This window comes from Phlebotomus argentipes, unplaced genomic scaffold, assembly GCF_947086385.1.
Source record: "Phlebotomus argentipes unplaced genomic scaffold, Phlebotomus argentipes genome assembly contig_75, whole genome shotgun sequence".
NCBI lineage: Eukaryota > Metazoa > Arthropoda > Insecta > Diptera > Psychodidae > Phlebotomus > Phlebotomus argentipes.
The window spans coordinates 1,312,195-1,330,130 of record NW_026776170.1 but is presented as its reverse complement, the minus strand read 5'-3'; the positions used below and the strand labels follow the sequence as shown (position 1 = coordinate 1,330,130).

Below are 17,936 nucleotides of genomic sequence, written 5' to 3'. Positions count from 1 at the left end.
AATTTATAATCATATAATTTATAGCTACAAATGAGAGGTAAACTCTCGTTTCCGCCTTGTAAGAGTATTGGCGATACGAGATGTTAGTAACGTGATAGGATATTTTTATTTGGATGAGTTTTCTCCAGACAAATTGTAGACGATAGAAATTAACACTAATTATTTGCACGTATGGCCCTTCACATGCTTTCTTTCGCCATGGACAAAATAAAAGCAAAATAAGCAAAAAGCAAAATGAAATAAGCGCAGATTTAGTGAGACTTATTTCCAATTAATTAAGGAGTTAAAAGGTTAAAGTGCAAAATCTCTTCGAGCAATGAAAGCTTTGGATTCAATGTCATGATTCTCGTATCTCAAGAGGAGCTTTAGGGCCAATATCTCCATGGACGGATGTTTTGCCTCATTGGATATCATCGTGTCAATTGCCATTTCAAATTGTTTTGTTTCGAGTGTTATTCGTATCAATATGATAAGACTTCTCCGAGTAAGAGGTGTTGTACCTCTTTTTAGCCTTATATTTTCTACTTTATGATTTCTATTATTGCACTTTATGACATTACCAATGTCGCAAAATTAATTCTTGATCAGTTTTTGGTGATAAGACGTGCTACACGCAACGCTATTGCATTTGTAATCATGGCTACTAAATTTCATTAGAGTCCAAGGAAAAGAATCCTTTCTTTAGAACAGCAAAAGAACAAAGGCAATGATGAAGTGGCTCGTGTTTTTAGTGTCACGGTTTCTAGTGTTCTCATGTGACACATGAGATTAATAATTGTTTAATACGCAAACATTGGCATGAACTACAAATAAAATTATTGTTGTTATTATTATGCCACGAAGAACATATTGAGTGATCGTGATATTCGCGCTATGGGCAAATTACTCAGCTGAGGAGATCCTAAAACTGCCGCTGAAGCTTCTCGAGTACTGCTGCTTGAGTTGAGAGAAAATTCCCGCATGGTCGTTCTAATGGATCCTTTATGTGATTGGTATGGAGACGAAAGTGAAATCTAGCCGTGTGAATCCTTTGATATCAACTCCATCCCGAATCTGTGGCTAATGAAGAGGAAATTAATTGAATAGGATTTCCTCCTTCACGGATGAATGAGTTATCAATATTTCGCCAAAAAACTGTCATAAGCCAGTGCACAGTATGCCTTTCGAGCTGAATGAACTCAATACGGCTATAGGTTTACTCAGTGTACTTACCTGAACAAATCACGGCAGCTTTTTCAAAATCTTATCGCAGCGTCATCGCGATAGAAAGCATGTGATATTGTGCTCTATCGAATACTAGGCGGCAAACTTTATAACGCCACCGCAAGATATATAAGACACCACATTTCTTTTATTGTTTTCCATTGGAACTTAAAGGGAAAGAAAAGAATGCACGGAGCGCTCGGCGTAGAGAGAGATTCAATTGCACAAAAGTTCGCCGTAAAACACTGTGTGTTTACCATAAAAATCAGATTGCCGAGTAGAATACTCGCATTTCATTACTCTTACCAGGGAGAAGCAAGATATAAATAAACAGTCTAATGGGCAATATTGTACTTTGATATGAATTATTTCAGCAAATGAATATTTAGATAGACAATGTTTCAAAGACGCCCCTAATCAGAATTCCAGATGGAAAATCTCCGCGCTTTCCCAAGAAACCTACCATAAAGCAGGAGGGCGATGTTCTCATCATGGAGTGCATTCTCGAAGCCCATCCTGTACCTGATATCTTATGGTTCCGCGGCAGCACACCTATTTCTGATACAGGACGCATCACAATGTCTCGGCGTGCTATTTCACGTGATACGTATACACTTACCTTAGAAATATCGAATCCGACGCGTGAAGATGGCGGAAATTATCGATGCAATGCTTTCAACAGTTATGGCGAAAGTAATGCTAATATTGCTCTCAATTTCCAAGGTAAAATCGTGCACTTGCTTTTGCTTTAGATGCTTTGTGCCTACTGTATACTTCAAGGTTACAAATTTAAATATTTGTAACAGGTGGTGACGATCCAAATGGTTTTGCGCCTTCTTTTATCGAGAAGCCACGGATCATTCCAAACGAGTCTGGGTCCCTTATTACTATGAAGTGCAGATGTCGGGCTAAGCCCAAGCCGGATGTCACCTGGTATCGCGGGCAAGATATCGTTACTGAGTCGTCAAAGGTGGCCATTAGCAGTACCCAAAGCACAGATGCTGACGAAGTAGACGTATACGACTTGATACTCCAGATACGAGACCCGTCATCACCTGATGGTGGAACCTACAGGTAACAAAATCAATTATATTTCTAATCTAATCTAATTTAAAAGAAAAGCTGGGCGTCGCTGTTTTTGATACCTTTTTTATGCAGCCCACAATGTGTGCCCCTCTCTCCATTTAGCGTTAAAATAAGAACTTAATAAGAGTTTCGGAACGTTGAGAGAAATATTTTAGTGTTTTTGCTGGGTCTTGTCCGTTTCATTTACAAGTATGAAAAAGTTCCACTGTAAATACGATTTAAAACAAATTTATTACCAAGTTGTTTTTTTTGTCTCATAGCGTCACCATTTGTTATTCGTAATGCATACATATGTAAATAAAATTTTCGTGGAGATTTTTTCCTAAATATATTTATATTTATATTCCATATTTGATAGGTGTCACGTAAAGAACGAATTTGGCGAGAGCAATGCCAATCTCAACCTGAATATAGAGGCCGAGCCAGAACCTGAAGGCGATGGTCCCACATTTGTGGAGAAACCACAAATTATGTCGGAAAATAATGGTAAATTGGTGATAATGCGATGTCGTGTTAAGGCAAACCCAGAGCCTTCAGTAATATGGACAAAAGACGGCGAGACAGTACAACAAGATCATCGCATTAAAATGAGTGTGGTGAAGAAGGGCGAAGAGTATGATATCGAGTTGGTTCTCACCGAGCCAGAGCTTAGTGACTCAGGATTGTACAGATGCAACATCAAAAATGCACTCGGCGAACTCAACGCTAATCTTACGCTCAACATCGAGAGTAAGTAAATTTAAAAACCAAAAGTTAAAATTCAGATGACATTAGATAAACTTCTTGATGCAATACAAATTTAAAAACACTCCATTTATATCCAAAATTATAGCTTTAAACTTTTAGACATATCGGTATTGCTCCAAAATTGTAATAAAGATTTATATTTTTCTTGGCGCGGACTAAAGGTTTTAGAAACAGTGTTTGTTCGTGAGAAAACACTTTTATCAGAACACGGGGACAAATCATTCAATTTATGAATCAAAACAAAGTTCTGCTTTGCATTCTCGGGGTAAATTGCAGATAGATCTTTAAGTCTTACTTATCACTGCATTGCCGCTCACTGTGGCTATACTAGTGAATATTGAGATTATTGCCTCCACTGTACTATTTTCTGGAATAAAGCATGCATAGAAAGTGTTGTAGCTAATTATAAGAATAATTTTAATGAACGTCTGATTTTTTGCAGTTGTTCCTGTGATAAAAGACAAGCCTAAACTCATAAAAATAGTGAAGAAGAAGACTGTTGTAATTGAGTGCACTGTGGTATCGAAGTTTAAACCGCAAGTGACCTGGCTCAAAGAGGACTCTCCACTCAAAGAGGGTAATCGGCATGAAGTGCGCGTAGAGTCTACAAAGGAAGGTGAATTTTCGGTGCAGCTGGAAATATGTCCTGTAGCAGAGACGGACAAAGGCAACTATCGCGTAATAGTGCGCAATGAGCGCGGTGAAGCCACTTCGCAAACAGTAGAATTGAAAGATGTATTGGTGGAAGACAAGGGAGAGCGACCGGTGCTAGCGAGTGGACTGGTATCTGTACGTGTCCAAGAAGGCGTCAAGTGGGAGTTGTCAGCTGTTCTTAAACAGGCAGACAAGCGAGTTAAGGTTCAGTGGTATAAGAATGAAGAGATTGTGCGTGATTCACAGTTTCGTACAACGTTTGATGGTACCACGGCAAAAATGAGTGTAAGCAAAAGTCATAGTAGTCAGAGTGGCAAATATCGTGTGGTTGTGATCAATGAGTACGGGTCTGATGAATCAGTGACACAAGTGATAGTAGAAAGTGAGGACAAAAAAGAAGAAGAAGAAGAAGAAGAAGAAGAAAACGTTGACGAACAAGAAGGAACAGAGGAAACCACTGAAGAAAAGAAAGTCGAAGAGAAAAAGCAGAAGGAAAATGAAATTGATAAAAAAATAGAGGAAGTAAATAAGAAGCAAGCAGATGAAGAAAAGAAAAAATCCAAAGAGCAGAAGACAAAATCTGATGAAAATAACAAGGTTTTGGAGGAGAAGACAAAGAAGGTTGAGGAGAAGAAAAAGAAAACTGAAGAAGAGAAGAAGATTGAGAAAGAGAAGACTAAAGCTGAGGACGAAAAGAAGAAGACGACAAAATTAGAAGGAGAAAGAAAAGCTGAAGAAGAGAAAAAGAAGCCAAAAGAAGAACAGAAAGTAGCAAAAGCAAATAAAAAAGTGGATCAAGTTATTGAAGACGTGAAGGATACAACTGAAAGTGACGACTTCGCAGAGGAATCTATCGAAGTGAGTCAATAAATAATATTATACAGGTCAACCATAATGTTTTATTTGTCGACACTTCTTGCAGATGAAATCTCAGTCACGACGCACCTCTATTCGACGTGAAGAACAGATCGTTGCAGAGAATGGCAAGGTGTCTCGTCGATCTTCACTGCAGACAGAAGAAGAGAGCACAGAGAAGAAATTGAGTATTCAGAAGAAGGAGGTAAGTTCAAATGTCACTAGCACTTTTTTCAATGCCCTCACCAACCCAATTTACTTGCCCTCACTTGAGGCACATCACCCATTGTTTGTTCCAAAATTTGCACAGACATTGTTTTATAGGAGTCCATGGGTAACGAGGGTAGGGCAAATAAACATGAGAGTGAACTGAGTAAGTCCAAAGAAAAGACAAAAAAAGCCAAAGAGAAGAATACGGAAGAGAAACCTCTTTCTGGGATTCAAGACGAGCAACAGGCTAAGCCTGTGTTTATTGAGCCCGATGATATACCAGAGTTGAAGCCCGAAGGAAAGAAGAAAGAAAAAATTAAAGAGAAACCAGATGAAAAATCTGAAGTTATTTCTGGGGCCAAATCTGATGACAAAGTTGAAGGAGAGGTAGAGCAAAATATGCAGGAAGAACACGAGAAGAACCTTAAGAATAAACCAAAGCCAAAGTCTGAATTGAGACAATTGGAGGAATTCAAAGAAGTGGACGAGGTAAAACCCCAGCAAGCTCATGAAAAACCTCAAGACAAACTTGGTGCCCTTAAGTCTCGAGTTAAGGTGAGAAGACAGTACTCAGAACATTTGTCTTTCTCTATCCTCTGTAGGTTTTTCCACTCTGTGTTGTCTTTTCCACTGACCCTAGAAACCTATGTCTTTTCCCAATGATTATATGCTGATCACCTTAGAGAGCCCTTTCTCACTAACTTTCAACTACGATAGTACGATCCCATGAAATATGTCCCGGATGAGGAGGAAGAGGCGGAAATTGCAGAATCAACTGAAGAGCTGAGGACCCCTCTCAAACCACAGATGGTGAACGGGAAGGTTGGCTCCATGTGCTGTCAACTTTGTCTCATGTTCTAGTCTGTTTCTGTCGCTTGTTTATTCTGTCACTTTTGAGATCTTTGCTTCTCGTGTAATCCTAATCCTTTATCCTAAACCCTAACTTATGCACAGTCCTCTGTTTTCTTATTTGCACCAGAAAGCGGAACCAAAGCAGGCCGAGAAAATTGAAGATATCCGAGGAGGATTGAAGAAAGTTCAACCCAAAGTGAAAGAAGAGCCAAAAGAAGAGCCCAAGAAGGCAAAAGTGAAAATACCAAAAGCTAAAAAGTATGAGGACCTACCTGAAATACCAGATTACGATAGACCCGAACTTGAAGAGTATCAGCCAACAGAATTTGAACCAAGCAAAGTAGAAAAGTCCAAAATTGTACCGACTGCACAAGCAAAGCAGGCCACTCTCGACGTGATTCCCAAACCTGAGCAGAAAAAAGACCAACTCAAGGCACCCATAATAAAGGTAAGGAAATAAAAACTTATAAATACCATCAATGATGCCACTTTCGCGTAGGAGTCCGAGAATGAGAAAGAACAAAATAGACTGCAGATACCAAAGAAGGGACTTCCAGAGAAGGGAGACGCTTTACAAGAAAAAGTAGAACTTAAGAAGGTCCCAGAAGTTTCAACGACAGAGGTATGTAAACAAGTAAATAGTATTCCTTCTAGATCACTTATTATTTCCCTGCGTTTCGCACACACCATATTTAGATTTCTGAAAAACACAAAGAAGACGCACCAAAGGTAAAATCGATCACATAGTTATATTTCTCAATAAATAATAGTCGATTTTTATTAAAGGATAAAATCAAATTGAAGGTGAATGGCGTTAAAGGGAAAAAGGAAAAGCCCAGCGCTTACGAAGATCTGCCAGAAATACCAGATTATGAGCGGCCTGAGCTGGAACAATACGAGAAAACTGACGTACCTAAACAAAAGAAGGTATGTTAATCACGAATACTGTCGTTTCTCTTCAGTAAAATTCCTCAGCAAGTTTAAAAAGTAAAACTTTTGGTTTTGAACACCCCTACTTGGAATAAAAATGCTGATATATGGATCATTCTCTTTCGGATTTTTTTTTTATTCTTAAACATCCGGTAACTAAGATATGGTAAATTTTATTTCCGCGTGATGACGAATTGGCAAGCGGCAACAGTTGACATTTAAATAAGATATATGGAGGTCATTTATGACCTATTAATAGTGTGTAAAGCATGTTTAAAATTACACAATTAGCTTATGAATTATTTTAATAATAGGGCTCGTCTGTACGCGGCAAATACCAAGGTATATATCACTCAGTTCGAGCACTTTCGGGACAGTAAAACCGAAGTAAACAATTTGCAGGTGGGGAAAATAATTATGAGATGAGCTATAAATAATATTTGCGACGAGTGCGTCTGAATATTGTATTAATCGTGGACCAGTCACATTGGTACTTTCCTGTGTATACCGCGTGCCATCTAAAGTCATGCAATTGACGATCGATGGTACTATCGTGCGTGGCTCGTGGCTTAAGCATAACTTAATTACGGTTTGCGTTTTCCAGGACGAGGTAAAGTCAAAACTACCCGAGATCAAAACAACGCCTACAATTGAGGCACCCAAAATTGAGGTGAGTCGTGAAAAGAGTCCAATGCTCATGGATCGAAAAAGCAGCCTAGCTCCTGGGTCGGGTCCATCAAGTCGCCGTGGCTCTCTTATTCCACCTGCTGATGAGTTAGGCCGCCGACCTAGTCTTATAATAAACGACGAGGTGAGTAACTCAAGATTGTGTCGCCCCATTTCCTTTTGTTCGGCAGGTATCCCGATAGAGCTCCACTCACTAAAACTTATTTCAATATCTCAAATAAACTCATTCATCATAACTCCCATGGCAGGAAAACAGAAAACTTCGTCCTGGCGAGGTTGTGGAAGAGAAAAAGGTAATTCGAAAGGTCACACTGTCTGTCTGTTGTCCATGTCTTATGTCTCTCTTGCTCTTTCTTTCGCTCTGCCGTGTTTTGTCTATTCTCAACAAGTCCATCGAAGTCAGAGTGAATTCAGTGTTCAGCAATTTTCATTTTGTCAAATATGAAGGTAAACAATGCATACACCAAAGAACTATGCCAATTCCGTGGCCACCAGAGGAATCCACTTTGATGTCTGGCATTCTCGTAGCTTCTGTCTGTACGAAATACATATATACTTATATCCAACACACTGAATTCCCTTACTCCGCACTCATATCTCCCATAATTGTGATGATGTTAATTAATTAATGGAGTTATCCATGTCCAATATTGCAGTCTAAACTGAGACCTGGCGAGGTATTAGATCCAAAGGTGAGCCTAGAGTGTGGTTTTCTCATTTCAAAAGAGACTGATGAAAGAATTTATCGCGATTATGAGAATGGGAGTCGTATTTTTCATACCATCAATTTCATTGCTTTGTCTATCTCTTTCTTACTTTTCACATAACCTCTATTTCTACACCCACAAACTATCACCAGAAGTTCTCATACAGTTCAGAAGATTCTCACTAACAATATTTCGAAATGATGTTGATGATCTCTAAAGTTTAGAAGATTTGCTCCAAAGTTGAGTAATGTACATTAAATTGTTTCTGTTTTCTTCTGGGAGTGCAGATGAAGAAAGGTGGGCGTCCAGGCGAATTGGAGTCGTCATCAAAGCAGGTTCACATGCAATTTTTATGATAGTTGAAAATATTGGACAAATGGGTCTTGATGGGTTGCTATTGGCATATTCAGTAGAATCTATACCCATCAATGGTCATGGTCCGTCAGACTCGTGTCTACTACTCCACTGTGGCTAAAACCGGGGTCTCTAGAGACAGGAAAGAACCGTCTGGCTCTCTACGATACACAATCTCTCTCTTTACCTGTTCTCTTCAGCTCTCTATCTTTCTCTGTCTTTCTTTACGTGTGTCTAAACCATTGTGTCTCTTTTCCGCAATGTATATAGAAACTCTGTGTGTTGCTGAGCTTCATTCATATTTTATGTCAGCTCTCTCATTGTTTTCCGCTCCTCTGAAGCAGCGCACTCACTTAATGGTCATTGTTTTGCAGCGACGTCGACCTAGTGTTGATCTGCGTCGACCCAGTGTACAAGACCTTGAGGATAAAATTAATCAACCATCGACACCACTTCGTGATATCGGCGAGGTGGGTCCTCCTGCCATTGTGGACGTGCAAGAAAGCTACTCCGCAGTAGAAGGTAACAGCGGTCGACATCGTGATGGTGTTAAGAGAGAGAATGTAAAATGCTTTAATAGATGGCGCATGTATTTGTTTACTCTAACTGATATCTCTTTGCATTAACCTCAAGTGTTGAATAAGTTAAGCAACTGACAAAGTTTGTCTGGACTTCTTTTATTTTCTATTACATCCTCTGATTATGTGATGTTTATTCCAGGATTCGAAGTGCATGTACATATAAATAGAACAAATTTTGAAGTCGAATGCTACGGCAGAACAATTTTCCGTATATTCCAACATAATTATATCGTTATTATTTAAGCGTTAAGCACATCTTATGTAAGTTTTATTGGAAATAAAGGGGTCCATTCAATTTTATTTGGATACCATTTTTAATGAGCTGCTAAAGTTATGAATTCGTTAAACTGCGGTGCAAGATTGCGTTTACTGTTCTTTACAAAATTGTAATATATTTCTGCAAGACCTGAAACTTTCTAAATGTTCACGCTTGAAGCCAATTCATATATTTCGGCGATTGCGGTCGAGAAAAGTCGAAAAATTCACGTGAAAATCTAGAGATTAGACAATTTTAAATGTTTTCTGGTTGACAAGCCCAGATTGATTGTATTTATTTGGTCATTTTTTGTTCATCTGAGTGTTCCAATTGGGCTACTGGATATGGTTTGATCTATTGAAGAGAAACTGATTGAGTTTCTGTATGGGCTGCTTTAGGCATCTTATCTGGAACGCACCCAATGTCAGGGAACATAACGCATGAAGATATCTTTTTATTGGTTTTCTATTCTCCGAAAGTTTCTGGAAATTAATTCGTTTATAGTAGTATTGGGGGAAAATATTGGCAGTCGCCTAGCGGCTGCCAACAAGGGTTAATAAGAGCTCAAAGTTGCATGTTGCATGACAAAATTGTAATTTTTAAGAATTGACATATGAAATCTGTAATACTGTATAGATTTACAATCTTGATAGGCAACAGAAAATTTTTAAAGGGCTTCAACGTGTTGTGAAGAAGTCTACGAGTCCGTTGAAATATACTAATGGTCTGAAAATTTGCAAAATAAGTAATGGAATGAATTAAATGGCTTATGTCATATTTCCTTTCGGAGTTCTGTGATGGAATTTTGTATCTTTCTCTTCGTCATACGTTTCGTAATTTTTCAACTTTCTGGCACGTGTCTTAGCGGAATTATTTTGAAAAATTTCCACCTGCAGTGAGCGCGAGGGAGGAATAAGGAAAATGCTCAAAGTTCATGACGTAAAGGCAGACACAAAATTGTTATTTTCGGTAGAACCGACATATTAGTGAAAATGGTGAATGAAAATGACCATTACATGTATTTGGAAAAGATGGTTCATTTTCCATATCGTTCGTATAAAGATAGTAATATAGACGGTAAGTGTTTACTCATAAACAAGCAATTTTTCACAGGACAAGAATTCGTACCAGATTCAAATGAAACAATAAATCAAATTGAAAATTCTCGTAAATTTGATCTTGCGGAAATATATGTTATTTCTTTCGTAAAATGTGCTACAAATGAGGTTCAAATCAGAGTAAAGATATTTTTTAAATCGCAGGTTTCTGCAACTATCACTTTATGTTAAAATTAATTATTTGAAGGAAAATCATAAAAGCATATGTGTGCGTACGTGTGTGCGCGTGTATGTGTGCGTGTGTGTGTGTGTATCCACAAATATATTAATTTTTCAGATTGTCGATATTAAGTCTTCGATATTATCTAACAGAAGAATTTTTCTTTCTCTCTTTCGCTCTCGCTTTCTCTTTCTTTCTCTCTGTCTACTTTGTATCGCTATCACTGTCTCTCTGCGCTATCTGTTTCTCCTTCGCTCTCTGCTGTGCGCACTTACTTCAATTTTTCTCACTCGCTAACGTGTCAATCCCTCAACAGACCAGACTGGCTACATTACAGTACAAGTGGAGGGCAGTCCAGCTCCTACGTTTAAATTCTACAAAGGCGTGAGTGAGATTATTGAGGGTGGACGCTTCAAATTTCTCACTGATGGGGAAACAAACTCAATCACGCTATGTATGCGGAAGGTGAAGCCTAATGATGAAGGGAAATACAAGATCGTTGTATCAAATTGCCATGGCGAAGACACGGCCGAAATGCAACTGTATGTGTCTGATGCCAGTGGCATGGACTTCCGTGCGATGCTCAAGAAGCGAAAGTACGCCAAGTGGGCGAAGGAGCAAACAGATCCTGATTGGGGTGACCTGAAAGAAGTGGACAAACCCATGCCAGCGCTGAAAAAAGTTGAGAAGGTAGGTTCAAACCCTGATCAGCTTTTCTTTATATTACACAATAATCGGACGTGGTCAGTCCCCAAAATAATATATATTACATACTTTCTATAATGCATATAATAGGAAAATACCATGATGCTGATGAAAGAGCATGAATTTTCCCATGGAAATATTGGACTTCATCAAAATTGCAAAATCTTGCAATAAAAGATATATCTGTAGCTAAATAATGCAAATACAAGACTGAGTTAATCACGATAATAATCATAACATGTAAAAGGAATTTTCGAAACAACTTTTGGGAAAACTTATGCTATATTGCAACGTCCATCTAATTAAACTTTTGACTAGATTACAAATTATTTCTCTAGCAGAATATTCAGGTAGTGATACTCGTAAATGGGAAAGTTAAGAGAAAATCTCTGACCACGTCCATGAATTTCCAGAAATATTGTTACTTTCAGTCCAGCGTAGCACACTCTGCCGATTTGACTGTGGCTCCCCTTTCACACCATTTTCTGACTTCTATTCCATATCTATTGATTCCATTCTCTTTTTTTTGTGGAATGAATGGCTGTTTGTTAGTGTGATGAATTGGATTGCCATCTTACGGGCTACTTGGAGGAGAGTGATGAACAGGGGAATCAGTATGTTATAATACTGTGTGAAGGGCAGCAGATTGCGCGAGTTCCAGCTGGAAAGCGTGGACTGTCGCACTGGAAATGGCTCAAGGTTCGGAACAAATACGGAAATGACATGGTGGTTTCGTTTTCCTCTCTTTATATGATACAAAATTTGAGTTGGGCCAAAACACAGCTCTTATTATTGTGGTTACATACAAAAAAAAAAATTAAGTGAAATATAGAATTTCCCTTTAGATTAAAAGTCGACGAATGGAAAAGTAAGCGTTGGTTCTATGTTTTGACAACTATATACAAAGATTATCTGTGACTGTTCATCCAATCAATAGTTTCACACTCGAGGACAACGGTCGTTCAGGAGAAAACATCCATGCAGTAACACGGGTTCTAAGGATATTAGAAATGACGAAGAACGATACTGAATTTTTTTTGTGTTCCATCGTTAAAATACTCACACCAAGCAAATGGTGCAAATTGTATATACATTTCTTTCTAAAAATCCGTTGTCTTCTAATTTTTTTTTTCTTTGTCAAATCCAACCGCACATCTTTGTGCGGTGGTTCAAAATACACTTCGTTGAATGCTTAAGCGACTACTTCAGCTGCCATCCCTTTCTGCGCTTTAAAATAAGATTGTCATACTGCAAACGCAATAATAGATATTCTCAATATTTCTGCTGCACGATCACAGTCTTTTCAAGAGAAAAAAAACCTAATTTTCTGTTCTTTCAATCCTAGTATGTCACTGATAAGACATAAATTTTTGACGAACTTTGCTATTATTATTATTGAATTAGGAACACAAAAATTGTGAATTAGCGTATGGTCATAGATTTTGACTATATCTTTAGTTGAAAGACGTGTTCAAGTATCATGAATATTTCAGTGCTTATGTTGTATCTTAGCAATCAACATCAATATGTGGATTATATTTTTCAGTAGGTTGCAGTCTGGATTAAAATATTAACCTGGAGATATGACTGTTGAAAACTATCACTTGAAACTGGTCTTTTTTCACATCGGTTAGACTGTGTACCACAATTAGAGTTTGTCGGACGGCCCAGCTCACCCATAAACTAAATTTCGCGTTTTCTTATTACGCCCTTTATAACTACTTTTAGGATATTTTCGAGATACGACGACGACCGTCGCTGCAGGAATTAATTCCTGATTGGCCTAAACTTATAGAAGCTGTTAAAGTGAAGGTTGGCAATAAAGCAAATCAAAATTTAATTTAATGTGACGGTGTCACGAATAAAAATGGGATTAATTGCCTTAATAACGCCTGAATCATTAATAAACGACGAATGAGAAAGAGAAACTGATTAATTGAACACTAAATATTATGTAGTTCCCAAATTGCAGTTTCACCTTCTCTTTCATATAAAACATTCAAATTAAACCATGCGATATAAACTAAAGCAATGTAATGGGAAAAATACAACCTTCCTAAACCTAAAGATATCCTACGACAAATCCTTGGCGCGTTACGAGTGTGATTTGGTTGTTGTTGAGTGTTTTCAACAGAGAGGACGGCGATCGTTGTACTATTGTGTTTCTGTATGTCAGTACGTAACACAGAGTTCAGCCGTCTCTCTCCTGTCCTCCACCCAGTACACTTATTTTAGCCCTGTCAATAATGTCAAATTGATAAATGATGCACAGGCAATTGGATCGCGACGTCCCTCATTGGCTGAATTAATACCCGATTGGCCCACTTTGCATCCATTTCAACGTCAAGAGGTCTGTCAAAAGCCACATTTATTCTCTCTATTTCTATCTTAAAATCTATATATCCCTCTTAACTCTCTTCCATGGTTACTGTCTCTCAAAGTTTTGGAGAACCAAAGCAACTGCTAAACCGAGTAAGAAGGATGCAATTAGCTGAAATTTAAAAAAAGAGAGAGACGTAGTTAAAATGCTAATAGCCTTTTGGATATATTGACTTTTTAAATTTATTGAACAGTTATATTTGAGTCTTTCTTAGTTCCACCTAGTGTGAGTATTTGTAGCTTTTTGACTGTAGTGAGTCGGTTTAGTAGATGTTTCTCTCTATATGAGCCTACTACGATTAAAAGCATATTTCAAGTATATTGCGAGAGACAGTGCCTTTTTACAGTAGTATAGAACAATCTAACAAATTTATTCTCTCTCTCTCTCTCTACCTTTCTCTTCTTTTCGACAATCTCGCAGTTTTTGGGTCTCGTCGTTTTCCACTCGAATTTTTTGCAGGTGGTGGTGATTATTTTTGTTAAGAGTTTTATCGTATTTGTTTTATTCTTTTGAAATACAAATCACATTTTTCTGTTTCAGTTGTGTTGAGACATACATTTTTATGTAAAGGTAGATATTTTTAAAAGAATATAAGCCTTTACTTGGGCCGATGAGTCCCTTAATTTTTCCCATGTCCGACTCTGAATATCTTCTTATTTTTCATTATTTGCACTGGCATTATATTTTTTCGATTCAGATCCTAATCCTTGTATTGTATTTTTTGTGGCATTTAGAAACAAGACACATTCCTTCGGCCTCTCATTGATCAACACGCTAAGGAAGGGAAAGACAAAAAGGTGGTGTTCGATGCTGGTTTTAGCAAACCTAATTGTAAGCCAAAGTGGTTCTGTCGCAAAGATGTAAGTGTACAGATTTCTACAACACCTTAAGTTCTAAATAAGAAATATGACACAAAACGAATGTTTATTAAATTACTCATCTTTCTGTCTCTTTCTTTTTTTCTTATGAATAGGAGCTCTTTCAAGGCTCTAAGTATAAGTTCAAAAACGAAGGAGACTCGTATCAGTTAATCATAATGACACCAAAGGTGGAAGATACGGGCAAGTATACAATTGAAATAGGTAATGTTGTGTCCACTGCTTTCCTCAACGTTGACGAGCCCGATCCATCTTATGCGTTTACGAAACCATTGAAGAAGAAGTACGACGGCTTTACCGAGCACGATCTTACATTGGAGTGCAGTGTGAGCAGCAATATGGCAATTGTATCATGGTGGCGAGGTGATCAGCGACTTGAAGATGGTGATGAATTTGCCATAAGTAAAGAATTATCAGGTGCTTGCAAACTGTACTTTAAGAATTGCAAGATCAGTGACTCAGGTGATTACAGTTGTCGTATCGAGAAGCAAACTGATCGCACTGACACGAGTGTTAAAATCATTGGTGAGTTGACCGAGTGTGTGCAAACAAAATAAATTTTATTATGTCGTATTTTTTGTAGAATATCCCTACAAGTTCACAAAAGTTCTTAAGTCGCAACAACTGGTTGAAAAGGATACTGTAACGCTTGCGTGTGAATTAGACGATGCACGTGGCGAAGTGGTTTGGTACAAAGGTGATGAAGTGATAAAGCCAGATAAGCGTATACAAGCTCATAAAGATGGCCGCAAGCGAAAATTGGTCATTAAGGACGCCAAGGTGACAGATGCGGGATTCTACAAGTAAGTACAAGCACAAGTGATAATTATTCAGTTCCTTTTATTACGAATAATCGTCAAAAGAAAAAAAATCACTTAAGCATTTGATAAAATTTGTAAATATTTTTAACATTGTAGATGTACTACTAATGCTGACGAGACAAAAGCAGAGATCGTTATAAATTATATGAACAAATTCAATAAGAAACTGAAAGATACTATTGCCGTGGAACGTGAAAAGCTCGTAATGGAGGTGGAACTACAAGATCAAACAGCACCGGCCGATTGGAGTTTTAACGGTAAACCAATCACCGCATCTGATCGCATAGAGATGAAAAATTTGGGCGGTGGAAAACACCAGTTGATATTCAATGGACTCGAATTGTCAGATGATGGTGAGATTACATGTGAGTCAGGCAAGCTGAGCAGCTCGTGTAAGCTCACAGTGCAGAAGGGAGAATCACGGCCCATTATAGATTTCCCTAATGAAGTGGAAGCACCTGTGAGTCAACCTGTAATTTTGGAAGTACCTTTTAAGGTGGAGGGCACGAAACAAAGTCCTATTGAGGCGAAATTAGTAAAGGATGGCAAAACCCTTCCTACAAAAGATGTAGACGTGCAGATCGGTGAAAACAAGGTTACATTTAAGTTGAAAAAACCATCTAGAGATCAATCCGGGCAATACCAGATTCGCATTGGTAATGCTCAGGGTGAGGATGTGAAGGACGTTAAGCTCACAATTCAAGATGTACCTTCTCCACCATGCAGTGTTGAAGTAAAAGATGTATTCCAGGATTCGTGTGTGGTAGTCTGGAAACCGCCCGAAGACGATGGTGGGTCCCCACTTACGAAGTACCTGGTAGAGCGTCAAGATCTCAGCCTTAAGGGTGGGTGGGATGGCGTAGGCGAATTACAGCCCAATGCCAAGTTGCTCACTTTCAAGTGCACAGATCTAGTACCAAAGAAACAATACAGATTTCGTATACGTGCTGCTAACAAACTCGGCAATAGTGAACCTGCAGCATTTGGGAAGCCTGTTTTGGCAAAAGACCCATGGGATGAACCTGGTAAACCGAGAAATGTTGAGGTGGTAGACTGGGATGTGGATCATGCGAAGCTCAAGTGGCAGCCACCAGAGACAGATGGTGGATCTCCAATCACGGGATATGTCATAGAGGCAAAAGAAAAGTTTGCTAAAGACTGGACCAAGGCTAAGGAAATTAGTGATCCAAATATTTTGGAGGATCGTGTTGATGGTTTAAAAGAGAACGGGCAATATGAGTTCCGCGTACGAGCTGTAAATAAAGCAGGTCCAGGTGAACCCTCTGACACTACTAAGCCTATCATTGCCAAATGTCGTTTTGTGAAGCCTTTCATTGTGGGCGATGGTCTTAAAAATATTGTTGTGAAGAAGAATCAGGTTATCAAGTATGACATAAAGTATGGCGGTGAGCCAGAACCAGAGGTGAAGTGGCTAAAAGATGGACAGGTAATTACGGAAGACGCTAATCAGAGAATTACAATAGACAAATACGAGCGGAACACAGTCTTAACGGTGAGAAAAAGCGCCCGACCCGACACGGGTAAATATACGCTAACGCTCACAAACAGTTCGGGTACACTCGACTCTGTTGCTGATGTGATAGTACTCGATAGACCAACAGCACCCGGAGGACCTCTAGTACCAGAAGAAGTACGTGCAGACCATGTAAAGGTGAAATGGAAGAAACCTGCTGACACTGGTGGATCTGATATAACAGGTGAGTACATATAATACGGTAACCCATTGCAAACACTACTCGAAACTTAATAATTGTTGCCATATTGTTACGCATAGGATACATACTTGAGAAAATGGATATGGAGACAGGACGATGGATACCGGCCGGAGAAGCAGGTCCGGACGATGATTCTTTCACCTTTAAAGGTCTCACTCCAAACAAAAAGTATAAGTTCCGCGTAAAGGCAGTAAACAAAGAGGGTGAGAGTGATCCATTAGAAACTACAGAGCCTATTCTTGCGAGAAATCCATATGATGAACCTGGAGCACCGGGTAAACCAGACATAGTTGACTATGATAATGTATCAGCTTCACTCAAATGGGCTCCACCTGAGAGTGATGGTGGTCGAGCTATAACGCATTACACCGTCGAAATGAAAGATAAGTTTTCGCCAGATTGGCAGGAGGTAACACGCACGGAAGGACCTGAGCCTGAAGTGAAAGTTGAAGGTTTGAAGGAACGGCAGACATACGAATTTCGTGTACGAGCACACAACAAAGCAGGTCCAAGTAAACCAAGTGAAGCCACAATGCCTCATTTGTGCAAACACCGAAATCTCAGACCACGTATTGATCGCACAACATTCAAAAGTATTACGCTAAAGGCAGGACGTACACATAAATGGAGTGTTGATGTGGCTGGTGAGCCACCGCCAACACTCACATGGATTTGGCGAGACGATATTGCGCTCACGAATACGGAACGCATCAAGATTGAGAATGTTGATTATCACACGGACTTCACCATAGTTAACTGCCAACGTCGTGATACTGGACGCTACACACTTAAGGCTGTAAATGCAAGCGGAAAAGATGAGGAAACAGTAGAGCTATGTGTACTGGGCAAGCCAAGTGCTCCACAGGGACCACTTAAGTTAAGTAACTTTCTTAATATCACAAATTATTAAATGATAATTTAACCCTGAGGAAATACACTGTTGGAGTATAAATCAGTTTCTTATAGAGAAGTTTGCTAGGAAAAGATTTTGCTGTTTGTTTGTCACTACTTGATTT

At 38.8% G+C, this 17,936-nt stretch overlaps 1 protein-coding gene across 1 annotated transcript in view; it reads left to right on the top strand.

Annotated features, from left to right (window-relative positions):
- Window positions 1-17,936, top strand: part of LOC132257089 (twitchin) — a 46,565-nt gene that overhangs the window by 3,631 nt on the left and 24,998 nt on the right. The window contains exons 6-27 of the mRNA XM_059753819.1: window positions 1,625-1,926; window positions 2,010-2,277; window positions 2,648-3,018; window positions 3,479-4,548; window positions 4,613-4,750; window positions 4,870-5,310; window positions 5,473-5,577; window positions 5,735-6,055; window positions 6,107-6,229; window positions 6,304-6,336; window positions 6,394-6,534; window positions 7,142-7,348; window positions 7,473-7,517; window positions 7,881-7,916; window positions 8,219-8,266; window positions 8,660-8,807; window positions 10,717-11,090; window positions 14,220-14,345; window positions 14,459-14,888; window positions 14,947-15,166; window positions 15,281-16,902; window positions 16,980-17,797. Of these exons, the coding sequence (XP_059609802.1) occupies window positions 1,625-1,926; window positions 2,010-2,277; window positions 2,648-3,018; window positions 3,479-4,548; window positions 4,613-4,750; window positions 4,870-5,310; window positions 5,473-5,577; window positions 5,735-6,055; window positions 6,107-6,229; window positions 6,304-6,336; window positions 6,394-6,534; window positions 7,142-7,348; window positions 7,473-7,517; window positions 7,881-7,916; window positions 8,219-8,266; window positions 8,660-8,807; window positions 10,717-11,090; window positions 14,220-14,345; window positions 14,459-14,888; window positions 14,947-15,166; window positions 15,281-16,902; window positions 16,980-17,797 (7,387 nt within the window). The remainder of the gene's footprint in view (window positions 1-1,624; window positions 1,927-2,009; window positions 2,278-2,647; window positions 3,019-3,478; window positions 4,549-4,612; window positions 4,751-4,869; window positions 5,311-5,472; window positions 5,578-5,734; window positions 6,056-6,106; window positions 6,230-6,303; window positions 6,337-6,393; window positions 6,535-7,141; window positions 7,349-7,472; window positions 7,518-7,880; window positions 7,917-8,218; window positions 8,267-8,659; window positions 8,808-10,716; window positions 11,091-14,219; window positions 14,346-14,458; window positions 14,889-14,946; window positions 15,167-15,280; window positions 16,903-16,979; window positions 17,798-17,936) is intronic.